The sequence below is a fragment of the Lactuca virosa genome, chromosome 5 (assembly GCF_052849685.1).
Source record: "Lactuca virosa cultivar CGN04683 chromosome 5, Lactuca_virosa_CGN04683_v6, whole genome shotgun sequence".
NCBI classification, from domain to species: Eukaryota; Viridiplantae; Streptophyta; class Magnoliopsida; order Asterales; family Asteraceae; genus Lactuca; species Lactuca virosa.
The window spans coordinates 393357445-393376867 of record NC_136430.1 but is presented as its reverse complement, the minus strand read 5'-3'; the positions used below and the strand labels follow the sequence as shown (position 1 = coordinate 393376867).

General features: G+C 35.6%; 2 protein-coding genes across 2 annotated transcripts; one reads left to right on the top strand and one right to left on the bottom strand.

Annotated features, from left to right (window-relative positions):
* Window positions 1–5642: 5642 nt before the first annotated feature.
* Window positions 5643–6682, top strand: LOC145116863 (protein RESPONSE TO ABA AND SALT 1-like). The gene has a single exon (XM_079053177.1). It carries the CDS (start codon window positions 5846–5848, stop codon window positions 6539–6541), a length of 696 nt encoding a protein of 231 aa, XP_078909303.1. The 5' UTR covers window positions 5643–5845; the 3' UTR covers window positions 6542–6682.
* Window positions 6683–7895: 1213 nt separating this feature from the next.
* LOC145110795 (selT-like protein) lies at window positions 7896–9713 on the bottom strand. The gene is made up of 4 exons (XM_079047110.1): window positions 9394–9713; window positions 9220–9296; window positions 8251–8569; window positions 7896–8136 (listed from the first exon to the last, which is right to left on the bottom strand). Exons 1-4 carry the CDS (start codon window positions 9577–9579, stop codon window positions 8017–8019), a joined length of 702 nt encoding a protein of 233 aa, XP_078903236.1. The 5' UTR covers window positions 9580–9713; the 3' UTR covers window positions 7896–8016.
* Window positions 9714–19423: the final 9710 nt, after the last annotated feature.

Here is a 19423-nt window from a genome sequence, read left to right as displayed (position 1 = left end):
ACCTTGCATTCTAGTGGTCCTTCTAATAGATGTTTGTTAGATGAAGCTGTTAAGTTGATAAAATTTTGAATAATGACCATTTTTTACATTTTTTAAAATTTTGCTTAAGGACCATTCGTAAAATTTCGTCTAAGGACCATTTGTGAAATTTAGATGAAGTCTATTAAGTGCGTGTTCGGCAAAATTAGCTGGTAGTGGGTAGCTTGTAGCGGATAGAGGGTAGCTTGTAGCGTTTTGTTAAACGCTACATGAAATAGCATTTAGATTTGGAGCGTTTTGTTCAAACTAAACGCTAGAAGCTTGTAGTGCCAAACGAGGCTTTCTGTTAAAAATGGAGCGTTTTGTTAAACGCTAGAAGCTAGAAGCTCTCAAACGCTCACAAACGCTCTGTACCGAACACGCCTTAAATCATGTATTAATTACCATACATCAAATAAAAAAAGCAAATAATTAAACCATATAAAATATAATATTTATATAAATAAAAAAATAAAACTTACTAATTTTAATCATTATGCAAATATATTTTATTTAATATATAATTAATTTTTATCGTCTAAACTTTATCTAACATATTCAAACTAAAATACATCCTTGAATATTTCTATTTTCTCTTTTTAATCTAAAAAAATTGAATTATAAAAACATCATTTTATTACTTTTTAATTTTTACGTGATGTAATTTTCAAGATTTATCTTTATTTTCTTATACATATATATTAATTTTATGAAAAATATTGTGTGTTGTTATAAAAAAATATGTTATTATAAAAATAGTAATATGTTGCTATTTTATTTAAAAAATATAAATATGTGGTTTAAAGTTAAAGGTAAAAATATGTTTCGGTTTTGGTTTTATAATATAAATACAGTAAATTTTATATGGGTTCGATATAAAATTTTGGTATTTAATTTAAAAAATTATTAGTTTTATCTAATTTTGAATATATCTTCTCTTATAATAAAAGAATCCCTAGCATGCCACGTGTCTGTTTTCTACCCTCTTCTTTACCACGTGGCACTTTCTCTTAAGCCATGTGACTCTTATTCCCGCCCATTCTTTCAACCAAGTTAACTCCCTAAATATCAGCTTTTTTTTCCTACTTTTTCAAACTCATACGAGTTTCCAACTTGAAGAGGATAAATCAACTATTGATCACCGAGATTTATGGGTTGATTAGCTGGAAAAGGCTAGATATACGCTCTAAAATATAAACAATTTTCTTTTTGTTCGCAATTTTTTTTCTTGGTGTTCAACCCTTCCGATAATCTTTCCCTTGTCGCGGCTGATTTTTGGTTCAATAAGCAATAATTATTAGGCGAAGAAAAAGGTTAATCACCACCAGGCCTCTTCGGTGCATCGAATCATTGTCCTCCATCTCCCCTATTGCTCCTTTCTCCTCACCAAAAACTAATTCTCTTCCCCCCTCATAACGCATGTCAGCTGTTCGATAATTTTCCCAAATGAAAACTTTGATGTATATGTTATCGCAAAATGCTATCTTTGCCTCCTTTAGTGTTTCTCTTTAACCTATAACAGTTATTGTCTGTAGGTGTGGAAACTGTGAAAGTTGATTATGTGAGAAACAATAGAGGATAAGTGAATAATTGGAAAATGCCCAGTTTATTAGTTTTGGTAACAATTTTGAGTAACTCTTAACTTTCAGGCTGATGACTCAAATACAAATCAAGGCACAGATACTGTTGGTGATTATTTTGTTCATGACCAGTCTTACCAGCATGCACCTTGCGATACATATACAAATGATGTTAAGTTTGGAGATGAGGAATTTGAAGGTAATGTAGTAGAGGAAGCAACCCCCAATGAATCAACAAATCAACAGGTGATTTTACGTATCCACATATCGCTTTTTTTGTTCATCTTGGTTTTAATTTCATTATTATTCAAAATAATGTGGAGTGGTTGATTAGTTGTAAACAATTATATGGTATTTTTTGCAGTTGCTATAGACTGTTTAACCGATATATGGTACCTGAAAATCTACTAACGATTTCTTATTGGTTTCTTTTGATCAATAATTTATTCTTTTATTTGAAAATTGAATTCTATTGGCTTCTTTTTTTACTTTAAAATTTTGACTGGTGACTCTTTTTCTGTTTATAGGCTAGAAGACACACTTATTAAACTTTATTTTTCTGTTTATAGGCTAGAAGACACACTTATTAAACTTTATTTTTCTGGTTATTCCAGTAAAACAATAGATGGTGCTTCTGGTACAAGGGTCGATGATGTAAATACTTCAGTTGATGGTTTGTGAAAAATCCTTTTGTGAGCTTTTACATAGACATTGATATGGTTCTTTTCAAGACTTAAAACAGGTGTAGCTTTGTCCAGGTGTAGATATGATGATCTGAAATGAATTGTATATAATTTAAAACCAAAGAATTAAGACGAATGACAGTAGATATTAACTATTGAGTATTGATAATGAACATATTTTATGAGGACTTAGAATTAGATGTCCAGTTATTTTTACTTTTAACATATAACATGTACGTATACAGTGTAAAACTAGAAATATGTATTTCTTTGGACAGCTGAAATCACGGATTCATGAAATTTACAAATGAATGTAGTTTAACTTAAAAAACTTTTATGGGATAATCACTATAATAACCAAAATCATAGGCTTTTATCATCGTAGAACATTTATCACAATGATATCTATAAGGTTTGCAAAATGGATTTAGTGAAATTCTTTTCTTTTGCTCATTTCTTAAAAATGGTCCATGTTACGGTAAATCACATATTACTAGCAAATATTGTGAACGTGTGAATTTTTTAATTTTGAATATTTTTTACGAAATTACACAGTTCAACCAACCTCTATAGAACAAAAGCCTTAAAACTTCTTTTTTATGATAAGTATCTTTTCTTGCAAATTGATATGGTTGTTGGTATAAATAGATGTTTTCTTTATATTCTTTTGACATTAATTTTATATTGATATTGAGAAAAACTAACATATTTGATATTGATGATTTTTAAATAACGTGAACCATTTGAGTCACTACTTCCTGCTAATGGGAATGAAGACCAGTCTCTTGAATATAAATTTGGAATTAACAGTGGAAGTCTTCCTCTTCAAATTAAGAAAGTCAAGAAGCAAACTGCACATCGATTTTGCACTTGACTGTTAAATATTACTATATATTAGTAGACTTTATAATTATATTTTAATATATGTTTATTACAATAAATTAATTTGTATTTTGCCATATACTAATTTTCATTTATTTCATTGATTGTGATTGTTTTATTTTATAATCAACTTTATATTTTATTATAATATCATAACTTTTTTCATTAATTTACACATCAATAATGTCTCATGTATCTTAAAAAAAATTCACATATTTATTTGAAACAATCATTATAAAGTTACATAACAATTACATAAGTCTACTACTTAATAATTTTTTGAAAAAGATTGATAATAATTAAGAATTTTAGCTATCAAAATTCGTTTAATTTTTAACCGTGGTTTCCACGGGTTATAACCTAGTTCTTTAATAAAGACATCAATTTTTCAAAGGAAAATTTAAAAATAATCGTATGTTAGCTGATAATAAAAGAATTAAATCTTTATAATTACTTTAGCCTTTTTTTCACCTACAACGCTACACATGCTAAAATAATTAACCATATGGATAATATGACATTATCTACATTCAATTCATTTTCTTTAAAGGAAAATAAAAAGAGTTTATATGTTTAAAATGTTTATGTTTCAGAAATAATAATGTATCGTATATATTTTTTTCGCTAAAAATAAATATATTTGTATAAGAAAAATAAAGATAAATCGAAAATAATATCATGTAAAAATTAAAAATAGATAAAAAAAATAGAACACAAAAATATTTAATGATATATTGTAGTTTAAATATTTTAGATAAAGTTTAGACAACAAATATTATCTATATGTTAAATAAAATATATTTCCATGATGATTAAAATTAGTAAGTTTTATTTTTTATTTATATAAATATTACATTTTCTATGTTTTAGTATTTTTTTTTGTCTTTTTATTTGATTTATGTTAATTAATACAAGATTTAATAGACTTCTTCTAAATTTCTCAAATGGTCCTTAGGTGAAGTTTCATAAAATATCATAAATGATCATTATCCAAATTTTCCTGAACTTAACGGCTCAATTTAACGGACATCCGTCAGAAGGACCACTGTAGACTGTAGTGCACGATTTTGTCCAAAATGACCATTCTTGCAAAAAAATTGTTTCATAAAGACTGTTTTACGGATTAAATAAAAATCATAAGGACCATTTGTAAAGTTTTATCTAATTTTAAACTAAACTATTGATATTTTATAAATTATAATTTTGATCTTTTGCTATATTGTTATCTTTTTGGTCTTTCATACAATTTTTTATAGTTTTTATTTTTATTAAGAGTAAATTACACAAATGGTCCCTATGATTTAGGGTAATTTTCACGTTTGGTCCCTAACTTGTTTTTTTAACTCGGAAGGTCCCTACTGTTTGTTTTTGTTACCCGCTTGGTCCCTGTCTTATCTAAAAAGACTATTTTGTCATTGATTTTTTTAATTTTTTTAAATAACACACCCCAACCCTATCCCCTCACCTTACCTTACCTACCCCACCATTTTTCCATATTTAAATAATATTCTTTTTAGGTAAGACAGTGACTAAGCGCGTAACAAAAACAAGCAGTGGGGACCAAGCGCGTAACAAAAAGAAATAGTAAGGACCTTCCGAGTTAAAAAAATAAGTTAGGGACCAAACGCACAAATTACCCCAAACCATAGGGATCATTCGTGTAATTTACTCTTTTATTAATTGTAAGAGAATTTTTTAACCGCAAATGCAAGAGATGCCTCAAATAATAGTTTTGTTAAATTCCAAGACATATGGTTGTATCGTGACGTAGAACCAATGTTTTAAAAACCAGTTTTTTAGTTGAACCGGTATGGTGACCGATTCTCGGTTTAACCGTCGTGTCAACCAATTTTTATAATTTTCATCTTTTTTCTTATTTTCCTACACATACATACATATATAAATCATAAATTTAACGTTTATAAGTTCAAACATTAAAAATATACATAAAAATAAATTGTAGATCAATCCAAATACATTAAAATAACACATAACCATAAATTTTAGTATTTTACATCAATTCATATACGTTAAAAAAAAAAGTATAATACCGAAACAAAATATAGTTTTAAATGAATACAAACACATCAAAAAACTTTATAACATTTACCATATGTTTTTATTTAGAGAAAACTAAATATATTTGAAAAAAAATAATCAAAGTTTATTATGTAAATGGTTTTTTTCTAATATGTTTTTATTCGGTTTAACCGGTTTATTTTGATCGGTTCAACCGAGTTTTTCTAAAAACCGATTGGTTCAATCCGGTTGAAAAATCAATGTAAAACCGATGATAATTAAACCGTTTCTTTCTCCGGTTCTCGATCCAACCGGCCGGTTCAAACCAGTTTCATTTGAACAGAACCTCGTAATATTACATTTTAGTGAATAAATCGCAAAAATTATACCAAATCTTTTTTCACACTGAATATAAAATTAATGAAGATACAAATCTTTAGTGATTCAGTCTGTACACGAAGGCTTAGGTGTCTCATTGTGGTAGTTCCTTCTTCCAGGGTTTTCCTGTGTGTTCTTCCACGAGTCGCCTCTCAACGCATCCGCCACTTGTACACTCTCTCTCTCTCTCTCTCTCTCCGTCAAAAATATCTCCACCACCACCAACCTCACCCTATAAATTCCGTCGTTATACACCGGAAATTCTGAAAAAATATCCAGCATAAAATGTCTAGAGATCCTCGAGCAACAGCAGAAAGAACCAACAGAAACGTAAGAGCATTCGAAGATTTCCTCCAAGGTTGGTTTGTTCGTCAAGAACATTACCTGGAAGAGCTCCGATCAACTCTAGCAACTTCTCACGAATCTAAAGAAGAAGATCTTCGAGATTTAATCACACGTGTCCTCGTTCATTACCAGGAATACTTCGAGGAAAAATCCCGAATTGCGAATTATGACGTTTTCCTCGTTTTCTGCCCGCCGTGGTGTTCCTCATTGGAGCGGAGTTTTTTCTGGATCGCCGGCGTTAAACCGAGGGTAGCGTTTCGGTTGGTAAGCAAGTCGGTGGAGGATTTGAGCGGGGATCAGGTTGAGAGGATGGAGAGGTTGAAGGCGGAGACCATGGTGGAGGAGAAGGAGTTAGGGGATGAATTGGCGAGGATTCAAGAGAGTGTTGCGGCGCCGCCTATACTTGAATTGGCGCGGAGGATGGCGAGGGGGGAGGAATGTACTCAGGTGGAATCAGCTATGGAGGCGTTGAAGATGGAGATGGGGGTGGTGGTAGCGAACGCGGATATGTTGAGAACAAGGACGGCGGTGAGGGTGGCGGATATATTGACGCCGGTGCAGAACTTGAAGTTCTTGACGGCGTTGACGGAGTTCCAGATGAAAGTTAGGGTAGTGGGGTCCCTGTTGAATCGGTGACGGTTTGAAGAAGAAGATAAATGAAAAAAAAAAAAATAGATTTTTGGATCACACGTCGCTTCCAAAATCTAATTGCTAAATATGTACAAGTGTTTTTTATTACTAAAATTTTGCCTTTTTTGATTTTTTTTTTTTGTCGGTAACGGGCACCGATCTGATTATGGGTTGCTTTGTTACATATATATTATAAATTTAGAAAATGAAATGGTCTCGAAAATGCATTTACGTTTTATTTAAACAAACGTTTGTAGCATCATTTACATTAAAGAGATGCAAACAAAAACGAATGTGTTGTGATGTGTTAAAGAGAGGGACTTACGACTAAATGCAAGTCTTCATTGATGCGTAAATAAAAGCAATTAGCAGTGATTAAATCTCTTAAAAGGTTTCATATGAGAAACCAGTACGAATATAAGAATGTTCTTTCTGTAAAAGTGAACTATATGTGTTGAAATTATTGTTCAATAATCCAACCAAAACTTCAAATGTTTCGTAACAAATCGAAAAATATATCTTTCAAAGGGGTACAATTCAAAACCATAAACACATCTTATGTTATTAATAGTTTAATACAAAATTTAAATACCTAATTACTTGCCTGTCATTTTTTGGCAATTGACTAAGACAAGGTTTTATGGTCACATTCATTTTTTTTTAAGACTGGTCGGAGTGGACAACGCCCACTCACGTGTTTTGAAGAAAAAAGAAGAAAACGGCGTTAGAGGATGTGGTGGTGGTAACGAAAAGTAACGTGCAAGGTAATAACGCGCAATAACGGGGAGGTGGGGCGGTGTTTGCGCCGTTATAACATGCAATAACGCCCCCTTGGGCGTTGCCCACACCCAACTGCCTAATATGTGGTTCTCAACATTTTATTAATCCATTAGTCTCTCATATTAGTATGCTACATAACAACATTTATAATTTTAATGACAAACACTAATTAATATAACTAACAATCAATTTACATGAAATAGATTGATATTGTGGGTTACTATATAGCACAACAGTTTACAAGTAATAAAAAATAGCAAAGTTAAATTGCATTTTGACAAAAAAACTCATTATTTAGACTTTATGAAAATCATTTTAAAAATATTAAAACTATTCCTTAGTGACAATTATCATATAACACATTAGACTAAAACGATTGTGTAAAAGAGTTTACCCAAAAGGAATGTGGGGAAATCACAAAACTAGGCAACCAAACGCTATGCAACTAGCTCCTTGCTAACCAGTCTGTTTAGCAGACCACTATGTACCTGATTTATCCCACACAATGGGCTCGTGCTGCTCAGTGTGGGCCAACCCAACCGATGTACTCTCTAATTTAATCTCAAAAACATTGTAAACATTAAAACAATCAAAACCGTCTTTATATTTATAAGTTTTGCATGTCATAAGAGGTCAACCAAACAAAACACAATAGACCATTAGGTTTATGCAAAGCAACACATAAAGTAGCCAAATGAGCACTAAGACCAAATTGATCCATCGATTCCATCTACAATTCTTGAATTCGCAATCTTTTTGCCAACAAGTTCTCGCAACTCGATTTCTCCAGGAAATCTCTTCTCTCTCAGCTTCGAGAATACCTACATTACATACAAGTATACAAAATACAGACTTAGACTTGTACTACAGTGACAATGACAGTGACAGTGATAGTCCTAGATTAGTATATAAAAGAAAGGTGAATGTGAGTTTACCCGTTCACCATTGACGGAAACTTCAAAGGCACTAGAGCTTTGTAGGAAACCTTGAAGGAAATTTCCAAGTAGCCAAGTTGAAGAAATGGTTCCAAATCTATTTGCACGCATGGAGTAAAACCAAGGAGGTGGTGCTGCAAACCCTAATCTTGGGAAGATATGTTCACCCGCCATCACCACACCAATCACACCAAATTGAACCACAGGCACAACTTTGGATAATAACCGTTTTGGAAGTGGAGGTGGATAGTTTGCAAGAACAACATTCAGTCCTGGAAATTCTGATTCCAACATATTCTTCATTGTCACTGCATTTCCCCTGTCAAACAACAATCAATGTCTTAGGTTTCCTACCTCAGATATTTGAGATTACACTAGGATTGTCTTTGATTGTTCAAAATCGGAATTGGACTCTAGATTTGGCACCATGGAGTATTAAGTTTGAACAAGAGTACCATTCATTGATACAAGAATGCATGGCATCAAGAAGAACAAATAACAAAATAAGATGTATAACACAGTAACACTTAAAAGAAGCCCAGTGATATGTTATAACAAGACTCTGACAAGATGTGTTATGTTTGATTTTAGAGGGTTTGATTAATTTGTGAGTTATAGGATTGAATAGATTAATTCCTTTGAGAAAGCTTATTACTCAGTAAACCCCAAGTTCTGATTTCTGAATTAACGATTGCATTGTTTAACATTGCTTATTATACTTCTTTACCTTTTCAAAACTATAACCACATATGCAGACTCATCGAATATATATATATATATATATATATATATATATATATATATATATATATATATATATATATATCAACCCAACCAGTTTTCAGTAGTAAAGACAAGAAAACACATGTATGTGTATGATTTCAAGTCATAACAACCTAAAACACATAAAAGTAAGCACTAAAGCACCTTATAATCACTATAAATAGAAAGGGGGAGACGAATTAAAACCTGTAAGAACATGAGGCGCAGAAGTCAATCTGGACAGTGTTACCTAAGCCGATCCCTCCACCAAACCCACTGGCTTTCTGTGAAATCACAATCAAAGAAGGATTACAATCGATATTCAACCTAGAAGCCGATCATGACAATCAATTTAGAAAATGGTTTTTGATTTAATAGAACCTGCGTGGGGAAATCGAGGGGTTGTTGGATCGACGCGGTTTGAAACTGTTGGGGTTTTTGTGGCGGAACATGGTGGTGATGGGCGGCGGGTTTGGCAGGTGCAGGTGCGAAGAGGTTGAAGACGTCTGAACAGAAGAGAAAGAGAGGTAACCCTACGAGAAGAAGCTGAGCTTTATCCAATGCCATCTGTAAACGCGAAGCCGCTACAGAAAAGGGGATTAGGGAGGCGTCGCGGTGGTGTGGGGGAGTTTATGAAGGAAGACGTTCAGGTTAGAAATTGTCAAACATGGAGCTAAATCGGAGATGTGAGGATGCTTGGGTACCGAGTTAAATGACTGCTTTATCCTCTCCTCTATATTCGTGGATAGCCATTTTTTGGACGGGCAAATAAAAAGCACGAGTCCTTTAAGGTCCTTTCATCATAAAATATTTTATATCTTAATTTTTCGATGTTAATTTTTTTTTTTGGAAACGTGGAATAATATATAAAATGACCATGCGACTAGCAAAAAAACTAACCGGAGACAAGAGGACAAAAACAAGAGTTTACAAATTACAACATAAGAAAGGAAAACAACACCACTCAATCCATTTACATGAGTTATATGACCCCCTAAATTTATGCCAAAAGAAAACCAATGAGATGAAATCATCAACTAACGTCGCAGGGGATTGAACCATGTTGTTGTAGATTTTGTTGTTCTTAGCCTTCCAGATTCCCCAAATAAGACCATATAGAATGGCTAATAGTTGTTTGCGTTTTTTAGGGCAATTTCCCTATCGGACACCAAAATCTAGCAACTCTGTCGCCTGTGTAAATTGCCCTCGAGGAATTTCGCACCGGTTAAGAGTCCTTTTAATGACTTCTGAAGCAAAAGAGCAGCTTGTAAGCAGATGGTCTGCAGATTCTTCACCCGTATTACAAAGTTTGCAAATCAGTGAGTCAGTTTGAACACTTCTCATCCCGTAGATTTGTGTATACAATATATAAGTCATAATTACACATATGAATGCACTTATGGTTATTGTTATTAAAGTGTGTTGCTATAATTGAGAATTTTGGTAAAGAGCATGCATATTATTATCTATTGAAAGTGTTTGCTGTAATCGTGAGTTATATTAAAGAACGAGAAAAAATAAAAATACATTGTTGTAACCCGAAATAAATGGAATGTAGACATGTGGGTTGCTATTGTTATTAAAGTTTGTTGGTATAATCCAGAATTTTGGTGAAGTACATTGATATCTCTTGCAATTGTCCCTTTTTTCAACTACAGAAAGAAATTGAGTAGTACTTTCAAGGAAATGAAGCATGTTTAGCTAAGAAATTGTTTAACCATGTGGATTGGAATGAAAGGAACATGTGAACTAAGCTAAACATATGCGACAAATGCAATTATCTCTTTTAAAGATTAATACCAAGAAACAACAACATACTTTACCAAAATTCAGGAATTATAATAGCAATATACCATCAAATTATCCATGATTAGAGCAATCAGTGACCTGAAAAATTCTAGTTTTATTTGTAATAACGACATGCTTTCAATACGTTGCTATTATCATGAGTTTATGTAAAGGACATTATTGTTATCTATTGAAACCGGGTTTGTATAAAGTATGTCGATATAACCAGGAACAAATAAAATGTAAGTTGCTATTGTGGCGCTTCGTGGAGAATACAACGAATGGAACAAATCATTCAAGGCTTAGGTGGCAGCTAGGCCACAGTCGTGCGCATCATCCCCGGTGCCACGGTTGTGGCGCTTCGTGGAGAATACAACGAATGGGACGGACGAATAAGCAGCAAGCTAGTGAATTTTGATGCATGAGGTGTTTTTCTAGCCGTTAAATAACGGCTACAATGTAAAAAAAATATCAAAAATTACCCTTATAAATTTATCATTTCAAATTATATTCTTCAGACCATTGTGTCCTTCTAACACACATTCAAATATTTCGCCAAGATAACATATTCAACGGGCCTCGCCCACAGGTCCCACCCAAGAGAACATAATAAGCAGGCCTCGACTATGGGTCTCACCTACATGAATCACATAATCATTGGGTCACGAAACATCGTGAAACCGTCTAACCACTAGAACGATAAGCTCGCGGTACAACACCGATCTTGCCATCATTCCATCACTAGCCTGAAGACTCACGACCAATACCACAGGGACTAAAGGTACTCAACCATGATCCCACCGAATTGCAGGAATCCATACAATATCCCTCTAAGCGCTTACCAAACACAACATGAGCTATATAATTCTATAACACACAATCCTTCCACAGTCTAGGTTGTCACCGATGCAAAATCAGACAAAACATGGTCATATGCACCCGAATAATAGATAGACAGTAGTACTCGTGTCCAATCCAAAGGATATAAATCAAACAATAACCATGCCAATAAATTGGGACCAAGCGTTATCATGTTATCTTACTCAGTCCACATACACCCCTTATGACAATATTTGATGAACTACCACAATATACACCCCAAAGGGGAAACACATAACTAACCCTAGATCTACTGCGTTCCTTCTTCCTCATAACCTTACCTAAAGGGTGAAGTACCAGTAGATCTAATGAAATGACGAACCTCAACCGCTAACATAAACATCCTCATGAACGACCGAAACAAGATCCCACACCTTGATTGAAACTGAGGAGATCCCACCAATGCGCAACTAACTCGATAGAACTTCCCAATTCGAAGGACAGTTCCAAAATTATCTAGAAATGTTGCCAGAATCCTGATCGGATCAACCTAAATGCCAACCATACTGAAACGACTTGCCAACACTGGACTCTACGTAGATCCATAATCACACCTGAAAAAACTAAACAATGTCGCCCCAGCATCCGATCTTCCACTAACCATGTACAACTGCCAAACCCGAGCGCGCTATGAACAATACTTCCACCACCAACAATTGAGGTACACATACCCAGAAACCAAGATATACAACATACATAACTCAAAAATAGGTTGACATATCCATTGCACTTCAACTGATGCATCTCGAAACCATCGAACAACCTCAAATGTTGAGAACGAGCGAAATAAATAACAATCAAGAATGGACCAAAAACTAAACTCTATGATCCTATAAACTAATGAAGAAAGCCCGTGTGAAAATAGACATACCGAACTCAAAAGTTGATTGACCGATCAAAAATTGCCCATCCCAGACTATGGATAGCAATCCATACAATGAGTTGACAAATCCCTCGACAATCAATACTCAACCTGAGCAGCTCAATCACTCCCTTAATAAGATCCATGGCGCTTCCAAAAGGGACTACTGAATGCAACGAGTTCCTTGCCCAATGGCTTACTGATGTGAGAACACACATATGTCCCTAAATACATAAACGTGATGGAAACTTACTCTGCACCCCTGTCTCGACCAAATCTTGAACCAAAATCTCGAATACCCGAACTATAGATTCATGTGACCCATTGCATCGGAACCATAAATAAAACGGTTTGCTGATCCTCTAATCAGAATACTCAGTCCCCCCCCCCTACACACACACACACACTTAGGGTTCGAACCACCTCCGAGCGTCATTTTGCAAACAAAAACAAATCTCAAACCAGCTCAACCAGATACATACCACCCTTGACTCTCAGAATACATAACACAACATAAAATTCTCCTTCAGGTAGAGGCCAATCAAACTCAAGGAAACTACGAATCTCATATGGAGACCTCAGAACTTTCCTCAACACTACCACCTCGAGAATTACGTTGCCCGTCCAGGTGTACAAACAATAACTCTGACAGACCTATTATAGCACCAAATCTCTAGCTAGCAACTGATAAACTAACCACCCATCTAGCAACCCATCACAAGAATTTACATGAAAATAAGAGGCTTCATTCTCATAGTTGGGACACATCAGATACAACAGAAGTTTTCGGTCCCGACTCTCTTTCCCATGATTTCTTGAAACAATCAGTTAGAACATGACCTAACTGATTACAAAGAAAGCAGAACCTTGATCTCATCTTTTACAGTCTCAACAATATTGGTTATCTCTTTCCCATATATTAAATATCTCGAGGCAACCATACCATAGGAATCCTCTTGTTTATTCCCACACTTGCCATAGAAACCACAACTATCTAGTTCCACGCTGACTCTACCACCTAGTTCTGAAATCTTATGCCTACTTCCTCTTTCCTCTGAACACGGAAATCTAGAAGAACAGAATCCTCACCCTTGAAATAATGACATCCTAAGCCATTGGCGGATTACTCAGCCTTTGGCTGCAATTCTTAAGCCGATCATCACAATCGCTCCCCTCTTGAGTCCCGCGACTCAAACTGACACCACTTTGAGCTAGGCCCTTAAGACCATAGAATCAACTAACTCACACATGTATGCACCAATCAGAACCAAACTGCTATAATCACTAAGGCCCGGACAATTAACAAACTCATTCTCATTCCAAATAACTAAAACCAAAAGGCTTATAAAGACGGGAATACACTTCAATGAATCATGGTAGTAACCATGTTATCTACCCTCAACCAGCTCCTTAGAGTCCCCATGATTTTCCTCGATTCGAATATAGATCATGTACTTCCAGTAGTACGGACCCAATACTACCTTCCACACCTATCCATATTTTCCTCAAGAATCATACTGAATCCTCTAAGTCACCTTCGACCAACCATACCCACAATCCTTGCTAAACAGCGCATTCTCCGCACAAAAATACTCCCTAGGCTTTCCTGGGGTTGCCTTTCTCCCTTCCGCTCTCAACTGCAAAAGAAACTCCCATAAATACCTACTAACTACTTCACAAATACAATTACATGCAACAAACATTAAATAATCTTTCAACTGTGAGGCCTTGCACTACAACGGTTGGACTTAAACAAGAGTTACGCAATAGAGTTCAACCTAACATTATAAGACTGTTTAATCTCAATAACATGCAACCTAACATATTCGCTTAATAGTTAATCAATATCAGTAGGTGTTTCACATAGCACAAAGCAAGCAACATTCGAGCATCGATGTACCGTCCCATTTCTCACAACCAAAAATTTTCATTTTTATTAAGGTAAAACTTCCCAATTTATAAATCCATTATTAAGAAAACCGTTTATTCCAAATTACATTTATTAAAAATCAGAGTATTATTGAAAACGTAGAATCCTCAATGTTGTTGATGAGTGTGTACAGTCCTGCCTTTGCCTTCCCCTAGCCACTGATGATACCTGAAACAATAAACAACTGGGTAAGCATAAAGCTTAGTGAGTTTCCCGCAAAATACCCCATGCGATAAACATACAAGCATGCATCAGGTCCACTCAGCCATCGGGCTGGAATACCCAGGGTTTGTTGGCCTACCACCTCAACCCAACCACTCTTCTAGAGCCTTCGTGCCTATGGCTTACAACCAGCCCGCACCGGGTATCTTGGCCTACATCACACAACAGGATCGCCTCATCCCACTACTACCATATGTCGACATATAAACAAATAAGGATCAAGTAGGCACATAATATAGACAAACAACAATCATACAACTCACTACCTTCTACTAGTCCTCTCACAACATACAGTCCCGCTACTAGCTAACCTCCATGAAATGCGTAACCATAAGTACCCAGAGGTGAGATAGCCACCCGAACAGATGATCCTACTCTAGAGCCACAACCAAACAAGGAACAGGCAATAAATCCTAGATCAAGAGTTATCAGGCTATCCTACATGACTACATACAGTCCCTGGAGAACTCCACTAGATGATAACCAACAAGTACAAGTAGACATACAGTTCTACAGATACCACCACATAACAACATTCTATATACCATGATACAGATCTAACAGACCACTACGACACGGTAACATACTCGATACCAGGATGCAAATCTAACATATCACTACAACATATCAATATACTAAATATCAACATACTAAATATTAACATACCAGGAATGCATAACCGTATATACTTACAGGTGAGATAGCCACCCGAACAGGTGATCCTACTCTAGAACCACAACCAAACAAGGACCAGGTAAAAGAGTCTAGACCAAGAGTCCTCAGTCTATCCTACATGACTATACACAATCCCTAAGGAATACATCTACGAATAGATAACAACAACTAGTGGGCCGACATTGGTGCCTTCGTCCCATGGTACAATGAGGCGAAACTTACCTGAAATGAAGAAACCCGAGAACACCGTGATACGCTCCCTGATACACTACTTGCTCCCGCGGATCCACTAACATCAGAACCATATAAAATCTTAATCACCAATCAAAACCCTCAAGTTTGACCTAAAGTCAAACTTGGTCAAAAAGTCAACGGTCAACGGAGTCAACAAAAGTCAAAGTCCAAGGCTAGTTAAGTACGCCCTGCGTACTTAACTTATGCCCCGCGTACATGGGATGGCTTAGTACGCCCAACGTACTCGAGCTGATTCCATCCTTTCCATTAAGCACTTAATCCATTAAGGACTTTTCACCTAAACTCAGATCTAACCTCAAAAGATTGTCTTAAGTCATAAAGTTTCCACCTTTATGACTTTCCATGGCTAGTGAAGGTCCAAAAGCTAAAATCCTAACTTATTAATCCATTAAGACATCACAACTCTTGCATGGAAAGGATAGAAGGACCAAGATCACATTTTTATGGTTCCTAATAGCTCCAACTTTATCCATTAGAATGGTCCCAACAAACAAGATCTAGTCTTTAAGTCATAAAAGGGACCAAAAGTGCATCTTTTTCAACTTAATCCATTAAGTCCAAGTCTCCAACCTTCAGATCTGAATCAATATGATGTTTAGATGGATAAAGTTTCCAACTTTATCCATATCAAGGTCACAAACTTCCAAGATCTAAAATTTATGCACTTAAAGTGACCAAAAGCTCATAATACCCAAAACTAGCTAGATCTAACAATTTCATCATAAAGATTCAAACTTTATACCTTCAGAAGAAAGATCAAGGTGAACAAGGTCTGGATCCACAAGCTCCAATGTAACCAACGCTTCTTCAATGAGTTCCTTCTTCTCCAAGGTGCACCAAGAACACTCCAAAACACATAAAAAAAACCTTCTTTTTGCTCACAAGGCTCAAACTAGGGTTAGGGTTTCAAGAGAGGGTGTTGGAGAGGTGGAGGCTGAGAATGGAGTGGGTTTGGGGAAGTTAAGGAGCTTAAATAGGGCTCAAACCACGAAAATAGGGTTTGGGCACTGATCGCGTACGTCCAACGTACTCAATTTACACCCAGCGTACTAGGGATGCCCTAGTACACCCAACGTAGTCCCCGTACGCCCAGCGTACGCGACTGACCCAAAAATCTTCCTAACTTCAAACGGTCGTAACTTCTTCGTTCCAACTCCGTTTTCGACGTTCTTTATATCCACGGAAAGGTATTGAAGAGATCTACAATATTATCTAAATATCTTGGACTAAAAACTTCTCGAATAAAAATCCATATTCATGCAAGAACCCAGCCTATGACTTTTCCCGTTCTACCCTTCGGCCCAAAACATAATTCAAAGGTTTAGATCTCATAATCATCATTGCCTCCTTCCAAAAGTTCTAAACATTACCTCTTTAATGCCCAAAGCCTTTACCCAATAGACTTCCGGCCCATGACCCTGAAATAAGAAATGACGGGACACATGATGTTACAATAGAATCATTAAGAAATAAGGCATCACAAAATCAGGCAATCCTATCACACAACTCCTGAAGATCCATACTAGCATGCAATTCTACAGCTCACATATTAGGCATAAAAAGGCATATATCTCTAACAGGCATTCTATCATGCAATCCTGAGCAGATAATTAGCCCTAACTAGCATGCAATTCATACAAACACATAATACTCATGTACGGGTATTTTGGGAATCACTTACTTGAGCTTGGCTGATTGCACACATCGCACCCCTTTCTTTGTAAAAATAATTTTATAAAATTTATTTTCCTTTAAAAAGATTACCAACTCCTCAGTTTGATTCCAGACACACCCAGGAGTGTGCCCGAATCCCCCAAACCAAGGCTCTTATACCAACTTGTAATGTCCCAAAAATACGGAGTAAAATTTTCATTTTAAATAAATCTAAACCATTCATTCATTTGTTCCAAAAGACCATCACAGTAAAAGTATTTTCAAAACATCAAAGTAAAACTATAAACAGTCAATTTGGAATAAATCTCCAGGGGATATAGTGCGATCAATTCGGACCCTTCCCTTTGAAACCAGAAGTACCTAAAAAAAGAGTTTAAACATAAACCAATAAGCACAAAGATTAGTGAGTTCCCCAAGATACCACATATCATACATAACCCCGGGCCTCTCCCATATATCGGGCCCCACCCATCATAACAGGCACTCCCAATATATAAACAGGCCCCTCCCAGCATACATAACGAGTCCCGCCCAACATACATAACGGCCCCACCCAACATACAAACGGATCTTACCCAACATACATAATGGGCCCCGCCCAGCATACAATGCAAGAGTCACAAAGACAGCTAACATCCTATATAGTATAGTGAGAAGATTCACCCGAACTACTCAACAGAAGCTCAACAGCTACCTCAGCAGTAGAACATTCAACCCAAGCTTCCTAAAGCCAAACTGAGGCCAGTCCTTGGCCAAATACTCAATTCTACCCACGTTTGACCAAAAGACAAATTGGTCAAAAAGTCAATGGTCAAAGTTAACAATCAAATGACCCCCACATTGTGGTAATTCCTTTGCCACGTCGTGGTACCGAAAAATAGACGTGTTGCAGCGCACCATCACATCGTGTTTACGTCCAAAAAGATTTTTCCTTTATTAAGAACTTAATCCTTAAAGACCAAAACACATATCATCATATCAGGTTCCTAATAGCTTCATAATGGTTAAAGTTTCTAGCTTTATCTATTAGGATGGTCCAAACAACCAAGATCTAGTCTTTAAGTCTCAAAAGGGACCAAAAATGCATCTTTCTCAACTTAATCCATTATGTCCAGGTCTCCAACCTTCAGATCTGAATCAATATGATGTTTAGATGAATAAAGTTTCCAACTTTATCCATAACAATGTCACAAACTTTCAAGATCTAAACTTTAATGCACCAAAATGACCTAAAGGACCAAGATAACTTGCATGGCTAAAAGGGGAGGCAAAAGATCACAACTTTCATAGTCCATGAGGTCCAAGAAGTATTCCAAACTAATCAAAAGATGTTGGATTCCAATCAACTCCATGATCGCCCGTAAAATGGACCAAAAATGTCAAAAACCACAAATAAAGAGATCTAAAGAACTAAAAAGCAGATAAAAACTTTATACTCAAAATAGTTCATAAATAAAGTAACTTTGATGGATCTAAACTTGCGGCAGAGGGTGATATAGTGACACCAACTTTTAGGCAGATCGAGACAACTTTTGTTCTTAGTCGGGTTGAGTGTTTGTGTTAAATAGTGGAGCAATGACTTCAAATAGTTCCAAGTAGGATATAGTGGTTGATTCTATTCGTGAATGAGAGTAAATCACAACGAGTGAGGCATCGAAGGAGCCGACTTGGTTGAAAATCTTCATCGGCGATCTCAGAGTAGTCCCGACCATTCAAGAGCCATTTGAACTTTTCTGTGATAATGAAGGCGCAGTTGCTTTAACCAAAGAACCTAAGGATCATGGTAGATCCAATAATATCGACAGAAAGTACCATTACATCAGACATAGGGTTGAAGAAGGTCATCTTCTAGTTAAGAGAGTATCTTCATAAGATAATCTTGTAGATCCTTTCACGAAGGCTCTGAGCAGGGTTAAGCATAACCAGCATGCTAGGAGCATAGGCTTGAGATATGATATTAGTTTTAGTAGTTACTTGATATTTTGAAACTTGTAACAAAATAAATGTAATTGAATTTGGTGATTGAATAATATAGATTATTTATGAGTATGGTTACTGCCTTTTTCAATTGTTTATTCTTATGTTTTGTTTTGCATGTTTTACTTACTGAATGATTTGATTAATCT

Coding starts and splice junctions, on each gene's coding strand:
- LOC145116863 (XM_079053177.1), top strand. CDS start 5,846: ATGTCTAGAGATCCTCGAGCAACAGCAGAAAGAACCAACAGAAACGTA.
- LOC145110795 (XM_079047110.1), bottom strand. CDS start 9,579: ATGGCATTGGATAAAGCTCAGCTTCTTCTCGTAGGGTTACCTCTCTTT. Junction 8,570..9,219: donor TGCGCCTCATGTTCTTACAG/GTTTTAATTCGT, acceptor GTTGTTTGACAG/GGGAAATGCAGTGACAATGA. Junction 8,137..8,250: donor TTTCCGTCAATGGTGAACGG/GTAAACTCACAT, acceptor TATGTAATGTAG/GTATTCTCGAAGCTGAGAGA.